The sequence below is a fragment of the Coptis chinensis genome, chromosome 3, assembly GCF_015680905.1.
Source record: "Coptis chinensis isolate HL-2020 chromosome 3, ASM1568090v1, whole genome shotgun sequence".
Classification (NCBI taxonomy): Eukaryota; Viridiplantae; Streptophyta; class Magnoliopsida; order Ranunculales; family Ranunculaceae; genus Coptis; species Coptis chinensis.
This window is the reverse complement of record NC_141458.1, coordinates 64086241-64100665: the sequence shown is the minus strand read 5'-3', so window position 1 is coordinate 64100665 and position 14425 is coordinate 64086241. Positions and strand designations below refer to the sequence as shown.

The 14425-nt window shown below is 35.5% G+C and overlaps 1 protein-coding gene and 1 long non-coding RNA gene across 11 annotated transcripts; both read right to left on the bottom strand.

Moving 5' to 3' along the window:
- Nucleotides 1-804: 804 nt before the first annotated feature.
- LOC147510391 (uncharacterized) lies at nucleotides 805-4039 on the bottom strand. 8 transcript variants are annotated; one of them, XM_086599311.1, is made up of 7 exons: nucleotides 3703-4039; nucleotides 3297-3365; nucleotides 2518-3198; nucleotides 1836-2019; nucleotides 1435-1496; nucleotides 1245-1309; nucleotides 805-1096 (listed from the first exon to the last, which is right to left on the bottom strand). In XM_086599311.1, the coding sequence occupies exons 1-3, from the start codon at nucleotides 4019-4021 to the stop codon at nucleotides 3179-3181; spliced, it is 408 nt and encodes a 135-aa protein (XP_086455437.1). In that variant the 5' UTR covers nucleotides 4022-4039; the 3' UTR covers nucleotides 805-1096; nucleotides 1245-1309; nucleotides 1435-1496; nucleotides 1836-2019; nucleotides 2518-3178. The 8 variants fall into 8 exon arrangements, 7 of the variants coding, with proteins under 7 accessions (XP_086455437.1, XP_086455438.1, XP_086455440.1 ...); XM_086599312.1 differs by having other exon boundaries at nucleotides 1910-2019; XM_086599314.1 differs by having other exon boundaries at nucleotides 1245-1496; nucleotides 2518-2982; nucleotides 3121-3198.
- Nucleotides 4040-4849: 810 nt separating this feature from the next.
- On the bottom strand, nucleotides 4850-6016 carry LOC147510390 (uncharacterized). 3 transcript variants are annotated; one of them, XR_015216777.1, is made up of 4 exons: nucleotides 5850-6016; nucleotides 5312-5523; nucleotides 5167-5238; nucleotides 4850-5087 (listed from the first exon to the last, which is right to left on the bottom strand). It is a non-coding gene; the product is annotated as an uncharacterized LOC147510390 (long non-coding RNA). The 3 variants fall into 3 exon arrangements; XR_015216776.1 differs by having other exon boundaries at nucleotides 5172-5238; XR_015216778.1 differs by having other exon boundaries at nucleotides 5172-5238; nucleotides 5312-5392.
- Nucleotides 6017-14425: the final 8409 nt, after the last annotated feature.

Below are 14425 nucleotides of genomic sequence, written 5' to 3'. Positions count from 1 at the left end.
AAGGTCTAGCTTCCAAACTCTAGTCTTCTTCCTCCATGCTGAATTGTGGGAGCTGAAAGTCTTGTAGCTCAATCCCAAAATTAATTTTTTTAACCGTTGGAGGGATAGACCACGGTCCATTAACAATAAGATCCCCTACTTTACCCCTGAACCCTTGCAAATTAGCTATCGCATCCGAATTTCGATAAATCAGATAACATAATTAATATCTGACTCCTTGATATCCAAGGTGTGGCAACAACTCACTACAAAAGAAACAACTTTACCCGACTGACACTGACTGTCGCCAAAGGTATTACCTGACAGACCAAAACTGCCGCACGACCGTCGGAAAATGCTCGGTCAGCATAGGCTGCCGACAATTATTAACAGTCATAACAGGTCGTGGGTATGCCTGTTGTTGTTAACCGTCGGATAGACCGGTTGTCACTAGACGTCGGATAGGACAAGTGTTATAGGCCGTTGAGTATTCCAATTGTTGGCGCCTGCTATTGGCCGTCGGGGTAGTTTACTACTAGACAGTTGGTATCCGTCGGGTATTAGTTTTTTTGTTTAAAAAAAAACGGTTATAATAATTCTTTCAGGTATCCCAACATTACATTTTTTCCCCTCCAATTACATTCTTGCATGTTCCCACTCAAATGCTACAAGCGCCAATGTATTCATAAAGAAACAATAAGAACAACAAAATGCTAAAATTAAAGTACTCTGCTCAAAGACATTGAATAGTTTGGGACTTGCATGACTACAATACTCTTGCCTAACATGACTGATCAAAGAAGAACAGGACTTCAAGCTAAGATAGGAACAATATCGGGTCAAAATTTAAATTTAAAACCGAACAAGAAATATAAGACTGAACAAACAACCCTTAATATATTGCTAAAGCTATTCCCAATAACTTACAAGGAAATGGTTAAAACTAACATTTACAAAGAATAAAGTAGATGGGTCAAAACATAAACATAAAGGGATTTCCAGAGGGAAGGCTTTCCCTTTTAAGCAAAGCTTGCACAACTTCTTTTGCATCTGTTCCTTTCAACAGAAACTGATAGAGAAACCTTTTCTCTACTTCTGATAGTAGTGTCTCCCAAACCTAAAAAAAGTTCCATGTAATGACTATATACAGTATTAAAAAAATAAAAGGGCGCTGAATCAGTTGTACTACATATGAATGTAAAAAAAAATGTGATAAACATTTTATTTTTTATAAAAGAGATAAGCATACATGCAAACATAGTTACCTCATAAGATAACACTCAAATCAGATCCTCCAACCCAAAAACATCCCGAGGAATTGGGAAGACATCTGCTAACACATTTCGGCAAGGTGGAATAGGTTTGATAAAAGTGAAATTCCCAGTTTCGATTTCACAGAGTGATCTCGATGAATAATACTACATCAGGATTCACTTTAAGACTGAGATAACATACATTGTCGAAAGCTGATTTTGATAGATCATCTTCCAAAATGTGAACATACAGATCTTTGATATCTGCAACAGTATGCACATTTCCACCGTATGAGATGCAACATTAGAACGCATTGTCATAACATCATTCTCAAGGTTCAATTGTTACAAAATCAGCTTGTAGTGACATATAACAAATAGTCTAAGATGGTACATTAAATCAGATACTACAATGCGAGAGATGCATAAGAGACAATATGAAGCAATCGACCATAGTCTACAATTGATTAACTTCTTGAGCCCATTTTAAAACTGATCAACCTCCGGTCGAACCTAAAGCCAAAAAAAAAAAAAAAACTAGGTTGTTTTCCATGAAAATAAGAACATCACTAGATACATTCCACTCGAAGTTTGGACAATTACCAAGAACCTCTCGCAGTTCCTTTGCAGTACAAGCAGCCTGCACTGTAGTTGCTATTAACCGTAAAAAGAGTTACCTAATAGAGCTCGTCTGCAAAGAAGCCAAAGCATGATCTGCACTATCTGTTTTTGCTAGTTCTGTGGTTGGTCGTAGAAGAATGCTAGCAACATCAAGAGCTACATTACCCTGAAAGTTGAAACAATTTATACATGAATGAGGCACACATACTATATAAGTAAGTTGGTCATTTAAACTATAGCGCTTATTTAAGACCACCAAAACAGTGCCACTTTAAGCACAAGGACAAAAAAATGAATTTCGTTCATAGACTAAACTGAACATATATAATTCATGCTAATACTTCAAAACATTTTTAAGGTGGGAAGAAATAATGAACACATTCGTTGCGAAAGATATACTTACATCAACATGAAATCTAAACATTACTTCAAAGGTTTGGAACTTACATAGTTATACTCCACTGCTCAAAAACATAAAGACTCATGACTCACCAAAGGACCAACACAAAAAATGATGTGGCTGCCAGGGACTAACTATTCTAACTGATTTCAACTCATACACACATCCCCAACAATAACTATAAATAGTATCTAATATAATACTACTTCTATGCTTCCTTTACTGTTTGAGTAAAATTGAAAATAGAATAAAACTAGACAATACCTGACCAAGATTGACTGTTGTATCAGTGTTCTTCAAGTCAGGGTCCAAATTACTAAAGTCCGGTGTCCATTATACTACCAAACAAACTCTCTAGCAGAGTAAATTTCCTCCAAATCCTGTAACCATACACGCCGAGACAATAAGAGTAGATAGAACATATATAAGGATGTTGATATTTAGCTTGTAGGGAATGAACTTCTCCAGGAACGCCCACAACCCGGTCACTTTCTGCACTATAAGCAAGCACCAGTAACTCTCAATTATGTATCATATCAGTCATACAGAATGTTATCAATTTGTTATCAATATGCATCACAACAAATTATCAAAAAGATGCCCAATATATAGTTAAGAGAATAGACAACAAACTTGTATTACTGTATTGATGGTGTACATTTCCAAAGAAGTTGAATAAAGAAAAGAGATTACAGCTTTGCCATTGCCACTATCCCCTGCAAAAGGCCACTGTTACCACCACAGAGGAATAAAAAAATATAAACACACATAGTATGTCCGGTTGATATCAGCGCGCATAGTATCCATGACGACATACTACTAAACAACTAGTAAAAACAGTTTCTGAAACCAAAATGCAAATAATACCTGAAAAATAAGTGTCCCAATAGTGACTTGGCAATGAAGGGCACTGTTACTATTCTTATCAACCCAGAACTTCAAAACCTGGTTAAAAATAAAATACTACATATCAAACATGATAAAATAATAACCAGGGATAGAAAATATATACAAGTTTCTATAAATGGTTATAAAGGGTTTACCACTGCAGTTCATGACATTGACAAGAAAAAGCCAACAAAGACACCCTCTGACAAACTTGCACCACATATCTACAGCAGATGTAAAGGTCAATAGTCAACTTCCCTTTAATATTAAGTTATTTAAGACTGAAAAACTTCATTAAATAAGCAAGGTCGAGTAGAAGATGAAGTCATTTTTGGCATTTTACCAAGGCGATCGTACCGTCGATGCTTTTCTTCACCTCCCCAAGAAAGGTGTGTGGTTTTCCAAAAGGTAGAGGGAATATGATACCAATTTTCAATTTGCAGAAATTGCAGGACAGATTTCCTTCATCTGAAATCTTAAGTACCTCTTTGTTTTCTCCTCTTTCCAGCACAAGATTCTCCGCCTAAAGAGAAAAAAGAAGTCTAAAATAGTTAATCTTACTTGCTACGATAAGAAGGTGTCTACTTGATATTTCACTGCCAAGATGTCTCTCTTCCTCCACCCTCAGATGTTGTCTTGCTGACAAGGACATCTGCCTTGCTAGGAACTGTTCCTGCTGGAATTGCTCTGGAGGAAGCATCTGGGCATGTTTTAAGTGTGACATATGCTCAAGCAGATCATTTTGGTGTTCTTGTTGTACGCTCTGTCCATATCTGGCTTGAATTATTTGATCAATAGATAGATCAAGGCGCCTCGGAAGGGAATGTGCAAGTTGCAGTTCTTGCAGACGTTGTTGCCTTAGTAAAACCTGTTCTAACATGTTATTGGTTCTAAAATGGTCAACGGTGACCCCAAAGCCGAGGATCGTGCATATGCTTATGCGAAAGAATCGCTCACGAAGAAACCGGCTGAACTTGAGATTGATGTTGTTGCAGTAATTGCATTTGGTGGTGAAGCTGTTGTTCCTACTCTATCTGACGTTGCTGAAGCTAGAATTGTCGACATTGCTGAAGCTAAGCTTTCAACAGATGATCAATATCTTGAATTGGTTGATTCATAGATTGCTGGTGCTGAATAAGGTTGGTGTTGAGATGATACATTTTGTTCTGAAGTTGTTGTTTTGCAACTCGCTAGCGACAAAGAAATCTACAAGAATATGCTCTGCAAGAATAAGCTTAGGATTACTCACCATCCTTCTCCCACCATACTATGTTGTCATGAATCTTAAACCACTTCCCCTAGAAATTCCAAATATATAACACAGTCTCCAGAAAATGCAGCATTCATTGTATCTAGGTGAACCACCACTGCATAAAGCATGTATATTGGGGATTTGTCACTAGTCCCACTCATATATGGGACCAAATTTAAGATAAGAGAAAAAAGAATTCAAAAACACGATGCAAGAATCCCCTCCTGAGTGGTCGACATGCTGCATAACAAGATTCTGAAACAGCAATGTTAAACAAATTAAAAATTAGTTCTTGCCGCCACATAGAAATAGAAGAGCAATGTGGCAACTTAGCAACAGGTAAATATTCATACATGAAGCCTATGCATCTTCATGACTGCTTTGATGCTCTCCCTCGGCGCAAGCACCTCCTCGGCGATCCACTCTCCCCTTCCGACATATTTCTCAAAGATGGCGAATCAAACAAACAAAACCATGTATGGGAAACAATCCAGTAAAATAACTAGGACGTGCTGCAAATGGGTGTAGATAACTAGGACATTCTGTGAATTGGTGTAGATAATTAGGACATTCTGTGAATTGGTGTAGATACTTATTCTACTCTCTTCAACATATGCTGTGGCAATGGGCCTAGAACTTTTTCCATCATTGCGAGGTGCTCTAAGTTTCCATGAGTCTGGAAAAGTGCTTCCCCCTAAGAAAAGGGATTAAAAAACATAAATTTACACCCGCATAAACAATCTCAATAAGCATAAGCAAGCAGTTAATCATACCGAACCTCAACCAAGATGCAGCCAATATGCAGCCAAGAATTCTAAAAAAGTCATAGTTATCCTGCCAGAAGACTGCAAGGCCAACAATAACCATGTGCAGCACAAACATCAATTAAAATTTAAGAATGGTCACGAAATTATATACCTTCTTAACATTGAGAAACCCATTATTTCCTCTCTCCTTTGAAAACACGTGTCTTACATTCGACACGCCAGCAACCTTCATCTTTGTCCAATTTACCCATTAAAAAAAATAGAATAATAATTAAGTCATCACTGGAAACAGAGAGTAAAAAAGGGAATTACTGGTGAAGCAGATGAAAAGACAGAGTTGATACAAGGCATTAATAAAGCCATCTGGAAATGAAATAAAAAAAACAGGCTCAATCCAATTTAAGAACTAAAACATTGGTGAAGTATTTGTGAGAGGAATGCTTTACTTGCAGAGGTGAAGTTGTACGACACAACTACTACAAAAAAACCAAATGCAAAAGGAAAAAAAATCAAATTTTAATCAAAATAATCAAATTTATTACCTTGATGGCTTATTTATTAGTATTGATTAAATTTTAATAAAAAAAATCAAATTTATTAGTATTCATGCAATTATAACTTGATTTTACATTGAATTGAATGTGGGTGAGACAGAGTGAAAGGGAGTGACGGATTTGAGAAAGTGTTACCTTCTTGAAGCGTGAGTGAGAGGAAGGCAGCAGACAACAAGCTTGAGTGAGAGGGATAATAGTTAGGGTTCTCTTTATTATTATTTTTATTTTTTTAGAAAATTTAAGGTGGGAACTGAAATTGGTTTGGCACCCTGATAATTGGAATAGATATGCCCAACAGTTGAACTTGCCAGAACAAACCGAACGATTAATAAGTACAACAAAAATTTAATCAACAATCGGAAAGAAAGGATGCTTAAAAACCGTCAAATAACCGGCGGATAAAAGCTCTCACACAACCATCGGTTATAACCAAAACACATGAAGTGCTGGAAGAACTAACTGGACGAATGAAAAAATAATACCCGATGGATATTATTTGCAGGGACCATCCTACAGACTGGAACTGTCGGGTAATCTTTCTCGAGTCTGTCGGGTAAAGTCGTTTTTTTGGTAGTGACTTCAAAATCTCAACATATGGCATACACCATCTTCTACTTAACAAAACAACTCGGTTTCCTAACTCGTGGCTGAGATTCGATTTCAGGGGTTATAAATCGAGGGCCACCATTCCGCCATGTGGATTAGGAATTAATTAGAATTTTAATTCTGAGAATGAATTAAAAAGAACCCTTTGGTTAAGTTCTCCAAAGCTTTAATTGTGAAAAAGAACAAAAGAACCCTTCAATCTCCAAAGCTCAAAAAAAACCCTTCGTTGTCCAAAGCTCGAAGTTTTCAACGAAGGAAAAAAAAAACGCATGATACAACGGTGGCTTCTAAAAGGGTTTGCTTCTGTCATCTCTTCCACGAGGTTCATTTTTTTTCCCACCCGTTAACCTAATTGAGCTATCCTTATTTTGATATTCACAATTTTGATATTGTCCAGATTCTCCAAACACGAAGTTCCTTCAAGTTACCCGGTTAGTTTACTTCCTCATTTCCTAATTACATTTTAATATTGTACTGCTCTCCTTCAACAAATTGCAAATCTGCAAGCACAATATGTTATTCCTAATGTTATCATCATTAGTGATGATGAGGAAAGCGTTGCTAACAACTCTGACTACGTACCATCATCGATGGACATGGGGCATCAAGCAACTCTTGAAGAAAAAAGAGGCTATTAATTTCTTCCTACCTATCAGTTATTTAGTTTCTCTTTGTTTCCTGGATTGCAAAGCTACCTTTGCAACTTGCTTTATCTTAACATGTTCTATTGATGTTTGGTACATTATGGAGTGCCGTTTATATATACCATGTTTGAACGAACCTCTGTCTATCTCATTAAGCATTTTCCTACGCCTACATACATTCTAAGAGCATCAATGTTGTTTGCCTTTCCTCCCCGGTAAACATCAATGTTGTTTCGTTTGGGAATTATATGCATCAATGTTGAGGTATTTCTTTTTATTTTCAATTTCCAGTCAATTGTTTATATCTTTGTACTTATTTTTCTCTCATCAATCAATTGATTCAATTCCTCTAAGTTTATGTGTAATGGTCACATAAACAATATATTTTGAAAGATGGAATCATACAATATGATGTTGTTAATATTTGGTATTTCCGGATTAAGCCAAATGATTTCATAAGTTCAATACTATTTTTTTTTTCTTTTTTTTTTAGTCGTGGACTGATTTACAGTCCATAATCTTTGTGGAGCAGCTTCTTGACATGGGCGTAACCGCAATATTTACGCCCATTTAAGGACTATAGTATTTTACTCAAGTCTATAGCCTTCTACATGTATGAGTTTGTGGATTGATATATGGCTTTAGAGTTCAATTTTAACCATTATTCAATTCATTATTACATAACTCCAGATGTTAGTTCTCGCAAAGAAGTTTGTGAAAATCAAATTTCTGATCTTTTTATCCTGCTTTGCGGTCGATCTATTACAGATTTACAGGGAGAGAATGATGTTTCGATTCTGTTTTGTAATATTTTCCATTTATTTTCTTTTGTACATCGAATTCAGTTATTTATTTTTTAACTCGGATACTTAGTTGTGAAAGCCTCTGAAATGTTGGTTCTCATTTTGTTCTTTTTTTCCCTACTTTTGTAATTATATATACAGCTATGAAATTAGTTTTTCATAACTGTTACTTAAGTTAGTCCCTGCTGTTTTGTTTCCTTGATTGTCATAAGGGAAGATCCCTTGATGTCTCGATCAATTGATCAATTATCGGTTGTTATCTTCTAACAAAGGAATGTGAGCACTCCTCTGATATTTTTCCTTTGATTTTGCAGTTATATAACAAAAAATAAATAAAAAACATGTATTGAAATTGGTTTTTCGTAAAGGAAGGTCGATTGATTTCTTGATATTTTGTTTTTGAAAAAAAAATGAAAATAATGCATGATTTGGATTCTCAATTATTTCAAGAATAGACAATTTGCAGGAACTTAAGCCGTTCAATGCGCTGGTGATGCTGTTGTTATTGTGTGTATGGTGACAAGTGCCGATTCATTCGGTCGAAAGATGAGGTATGCGTACTATTCTTTTCTTGGAAAATTTATGTACTCCAATGCTATCATGTCTTATCTCCCTTACTATTTAGGAGGCATCCGCCCTATATAAACTACCCATTTTTATTTTGTAACAACAGTCCAACATACACGTTCATCGAGAAAGGGTGAGGGAGCAACTTTGAGCTCAAACTCTGACATAAAACCCAGGTAATATATATATTTTTCTACACAAAAAAATTCAACTGAATAGTTTAGCGATCATCTCTATAAAATGGTCAAGGGAGTTGGGATATGCATATAATTCTTTTCTCGCAAATTTGTTTTTCCCATTGTTTGCATATCTTAATTTTTTTTGTAAAATTCATTTTTGCCCCAGCTTATTGGTGGGCATATGCCAAACAACACTTAAATTAGGCAAATAATTATGTTAGAAATTAATGTTTGGCATGCATTGTCTTGCAACATTCGTATTCAGCAGCTTGCATGCATGTTTTGCTAAAGAAAAATATGGATTGGTCTTCCTCTAAGATTTGGACTTTGTTTTCTTTAAAAATCATATTACGTATTAAATCCACTTTAACTTGGTAACATTATCATTTTGAGGCATGTTACCTTTTGATGTCGTGGTATGGACACACATATCGATACATCATGTTATGCTTGAGGGAATGATCCCAGCTTTTAAGTTGGGATAATGTAGCTTCATTTCAACATTGTAGTGTGTAATGTGTTAGTATTCATTTGTCCATTATTACAGATGTCAGTATATGTCCACTTCTTTTATACCTTCTAGAGGCTCACGTCCATTGATAATTTCTCTAGAGCGACAAATAATAACTCTTGACATTTGAATAGTACCCCATAATAAGGCATGATTGGAACATTTGAACATGTCAATTCCATATATATAAGGATCATATTGGACTTGCGCAAAGTCCACTTAGGTCAATATTAGATTGATGACCCATTTATATATTATACATATAGTGGTATTGTATACTTTCTTATTGTCCCTAGCATACCTAATACTTACACTAATCCCCCTTTCCCTTCCTAGATTTGCTCTTCCATTTAAAAAATGTGCGAGTCATTGATGTGGTTTGCACTCCTTTAGAACCCTAGCACTCGCTAATCGATACATGTAATCTCATGCTCTCCAATATCGTTTGTCCTTCTTACAATACACAACTAACCAAATATTCATACAAAATTTTGTGGAGAAGTTTTGAAGGTAAATATTGTTGTGAAGGTGTATAATTTGGGTTGCTCATATAGGGATAGGTTTGTTGGACTTAGCTCTTTTATCAATTTATTTATCCTGCAGACCTAGGGCGATGAATCATAAAATTTGAAAATAATGTTGATTGGTTCTGCAAGTTCAACCCTCAAGACCGCAAGTAAAACATGAAATTGAAAGTTGGCAAAAGTGATTATCTCTTTAAACTGCCTAGAGATTTGTCAAGATAATAAAATGCTTTAGAATCCTTAACTGTTAATTTTCCTTGCTTAATTTCTTTTTTCTTAGGTATTTTTCAGAACTTATTTGGCAGGTGAGGTGGTATTGAACATGGACATGGAATAATACAATATTGTCATGTTTTTATCATTCATTTGTTTATTTTTATGGAATCATAGGGTGCGGCTTTGAATATTATGGTTACCGTATGTAACACATTGCTTCTTTTAGTATTGGTTGTGCTGCTTCTTGAAATGATCATAGTTTTATGTGGCCCACCAATCACAACCTGTGCAATACCAAATTCCAGGTAATTATATTCTTCATGACTACTCTACTCTCTTCTCTATTTTACCATTTACTTTAGGGAGTTTTGATCTAGAGATGATGATTTATTCGCTATTTGATTCAATCCTCGATCCCACCTACTGTATGTCAGTTAGTATATTATCAAAAAATTTAATCACCAATTTGTGAGTCTGTGTGATGTGGTTAAGGGCCATCCATATAGCCGATTTGTTAGTCTTCCAATTGCAACTGTTTGAACTTTGAAGTATTTGAAGGTATGTAGGAACGAACTACTCTATTAGCCTTGACTATTTATGTGTTATCTTACCATTATTTGGACTTTTAATAGTTGAATGGTCAATATTAAAAACCATCCTTAGTGGGTTTTATGTATAACATACATTATTAGTGTTGCATTAATGAAATTAGAATTTTTGAAAAGTTCTGTGTCAATGAATTTCTTTTGTGTACTGTCTTGGGTATTCTTTTTTTTTTCAATTCCTTCATGATATTAGTTTAATGGCTTTTAATTAATCAGCATCCTGAGGACTAATAAATTTAATGTACAAGAGATTTCAGCTGCGACCAAAACTTGGAATTATTCATACAAATAGGCCTGCTCAGCTGGAAAACCTCATGGTTTTTTTTTTATTGCTAAAGTTCTTCACCTCTTGGTGCACATTTGGTAAGTTAGCAACTTATCAGTTTTTTAAGACAGTTTATGTTCAAGCTAAGCTCGAAGTGATAGTAATAAACGATATGTGAATCATAGGTAAGCTTATGACAGGAGATTTGCAGGGCTCAACATCGGAACGTGAATCTTTGAATGGTGTTGGTATAACATGTGGAACTGGGATGCTTCAAAGAACAATGGAACTTTCACGGCGTCCGCCTTAACAAATTGAAATCAAAGTTCTAGGTAACCCAGGTCATGGAGGTGCTAGGATAGTCTGCATAGGTCATAATGCTAACTTAATTGGTATCATGGTATAATGCCATAGTCATATTAGCATTGGTGGTTAGAACTAGCCAGAATTGGAACAGAAAAAGGTTAGAAACTGACATTAGTGCAGTGGTGCGGTGCTTACTTCTAACAAGATGTGCCTTGGAAGTTCTGAGCATGGTGGGAAAGACCTTAGGCTCAAATAACAGAATGGAAGCTCACATGGACGTTTTGGGAATCAATTTTACGGCTCAGTTTGTTACAGCTTTGGAGTGGCCTCTTAGACCATACAATAGGTTTTGCTAATGTACTCTTAGTAGGCCCTGCTTCTGATGTTAACTTTATGATACCAATTTTATTATTACTATTTATAATATTGCTCACTTTTCTTGCGAAAGGAACATTTTCTAAAAGAATATTTCTCCTACTTTCAGTTGTTTTTATTGTGTTGAACTCAATAACCATCCTACCTTTGAGAAAGTTTTGTGATTGTTAGTTAATATCCGGTTGTTAATCTTACTTGAAAGTTGAAATAGATTTATATGGAAACAAAAATAACTGCAACAATTATTTTTCACATATGCTAATGCAAATTATTAAAATGTCACTATAACTTTATGCAATCCATGCCAAAGGCACGGGCATTAACTAGAAATGTAACATGACACCAAAGAATATAACAATAATAATTAATACTCAAAACAAACATATCATCATTACGAAAACTCGCAAATAAGGTTAAGTTACAAACTCCCTCACTTAACAATTCTGAAATAAATAAAAACATCTGTTACAAACAATTTCCACTACATCTCAAAGGAAAATAATGATATCTTATTGAAACAGCTAACATAAATCACGAGCACCAAACCACCTTCTCGAACGTCAACTAACTCTGTCCAAGTTGATCGACTATATTCATATAGGAACACACCCGATTATCAAACATGCAAATCGGGTCAACATTATAAACAATGCTTGTATGAGTAGCCTTAGTTATAAAACAACTTAAATATACATACATTAATAAGGTAGTTAGTTCCTCCACCGAGGCACCTTAGCCTAAGGTAACAGTTCCTTTATGGAGGCACCTTAGCTTCTAGCTAATAACAAATAAAACTTATGATACACTTACCTCTATGCATGCTCTATCATTGAGTGGGTCATCTCTGCAAAAAACAATTAGTTTAACCCAATCTCTTGCAAAACATCCTTCAGTTGTAATATTATAAAACGAAACGTAACATGCATGTAAGTCTTAAAATAATAACTATGCAAGAGGAAATGATAATTTCAAAAACGTTTAACAAGTGTCCCTAGCAGCGCATCATTAATTTCTATGTCTTACCTAGTCCTATCTACTACAATCGCTCCCCTCAATCGAGCCGAACATGCACATCCACATGCCTCCCTCACATAATGGAATCACTCCATGCGTAGTGATAAGAGCCCAAAATTGTAGTTTTAACCCCTCAATAATCATACTTTTAGACCAATTATCACGGTAATAAATAAAAAAGTTAATCTTGACATTTGTTTTATATATTTCAGCAAAGAAAGTCAATTATGTGCAGAAATGTGCCACTTTGGCGAGATAAAGGAGCAAGGGTTGGTTGCTAAGAAGTTATGTGATAAAGGCCAAGATTCAAGGAGACAAAGCCTTTGTAAAGCCCGGTCAAAAGCTAAAAAGTTAACACGAGCAGAAATAGTACACAAGTCAGTAGAACTTCCAAAGACTATATGTTTGGACTCAGACCTCATAATTGGGCCTACCTTACATCAAAACGATCGGATCGGAAAGAGCTTTCTAATGGTCTAAGCCTTGACCAAATCAGAGGAGCAAAAGTAGACGAAAAGTCTGCTGAAGTCGAAGCCAGCTGAAACGGCTCTGTGGACTGAAGAAATTGGGCTTTTTCGGCCCAAAACATGGCTCGATTTTTCGGCCCAAAACATGGCTCCTCATCCCATGCACGAAATTGTGGATCTGGTCTCCTCCTTTGTATAAAATAAGACTTAGCTCTTAAGTTACATATAGTTAGATAGGTTAGAGTAAAAAGTAGCCATTAAAATAGCTTCTAGATCTAGTTTTATTTTAATTCAATTAGTTAAATTATTTAGTTTCAATTCATTGCTTTAGATTAATCCGTTCAATCATTGTTCTTCATTTAGTTAGATAAATAAAATAGTTATTCTTGTCAATTCAATTTTTGTCATTTCAATTTATTAGATCTAATTTCAATTGTTGTTATTCAATTCTTAGTCATTAATTAGATTTGAAGTATTGGTTAATTAAAGGGGACGATTATATGAACTCCACCTTATAGTGACTCCAAAGTTACTCCACTCCTAAAAGTGGACTTACAAGATGAATTGACGGCTAATTTTTTACGGAGGTATACATCACATGATAGAGAACACCCCCACAAAAATTAGCTCAATTGAATATGTTTAACCTTGTCAAAAGTTGTTATGAAATTAAAAAATTCTAAGCCGTTGGATAATTTCATAACATTCTAAACGATTTTTGACGAGGTTGTACATCTTCAAATGAACTGATTTTTTGTGAGGATGATCTCTATTGTGTGGAGAACATCTCCACCAAAAATCTGTTTCTAATTCATTGTATTTAGTGGTGGAGTAACTTTGGAGTCACTTTAAGTGGAGTTTATATAACCATCCCCTTAATTAAAAGTAGTAAAGTTCACATCTTTATATATGTCATTTCGTTATTCGCATCTTGTCGTTCAAATTCACGTCGTAGTATAAAACCTCCACCATTGCTCTCATTAAACTTTGGATTACTAGTCAATTGTAGAAAACTTCAATACTAAGGAACTGAGAGTAGAACGAACTTTTTACTCTACTCTATTTCGATAGAATTGAGAGTATAGAAATCTTTGATAGTTTTTCGTAATTTAGTTTAGTTTTCTTGCGTTTTGAGTTTAACGTTCATTTCGTAATAAACTACTCTTTTTACTTATATCAAATGGCGCCGCTGCCATCTTAGTACTCTTTAGTATTGTTTTCTGTAGACTTGATAGTTTTTCAAAGTCCCATATCCCACCCACCCTTGTTTGGATTTTCACCGTGGTTGTATGCGTTTTCAGCTTTGCGTTTCCACGAAAAAAATTACTTTCGAAGCGCACTTGGCATACAGGCAAGCCAAAGTGGAGCGCCGCAGCTAGCACCCCTGCGCTGGAATCTCGAATTTTGCCTCGAAGCCACTGCGCCCTACCAAGGCCAACTTAGAAGCCACCGCTGCCCACGCTGGAATCCCAATTTTTGCTGGCGAGCGACTGCATACATCTAGGCATATTCTCGACCAGCCCTCTCTGCTTGAAACATCCTGATTTCCACAAGTTTGTTCAAATTTCCATTGCTTTCAAGTTTTTCAGTGTTCTAACTTGTTATATACACTGAGCAAGTGTAAACAAG

Bases quoted from the DNA above. Each gene is read 5' to 3' on its own strand.
- LOC147510391 (XM_086599308.1), bottom strand. From the start codon at position 4,021: ATGTTAGAACAGGTTTTACTAAGGCAACAACGTCTGCAAGAACTGCAA. The intron at 3,366-3,702 runs GTAAGATTAACT...CATCTGCTGTAG, and splicing joins ACACCTTCTTATCGTAGCAA to ATATGTGGTGCAAGTTTGTC. The intron at 3,199-3,296 runs GTAAACCCTTTA...ATTTTTAACCAG, and splicing joins CAATGTCATGAACTGCAGTG to GTTTTGAAGTTCTGGGTTGA.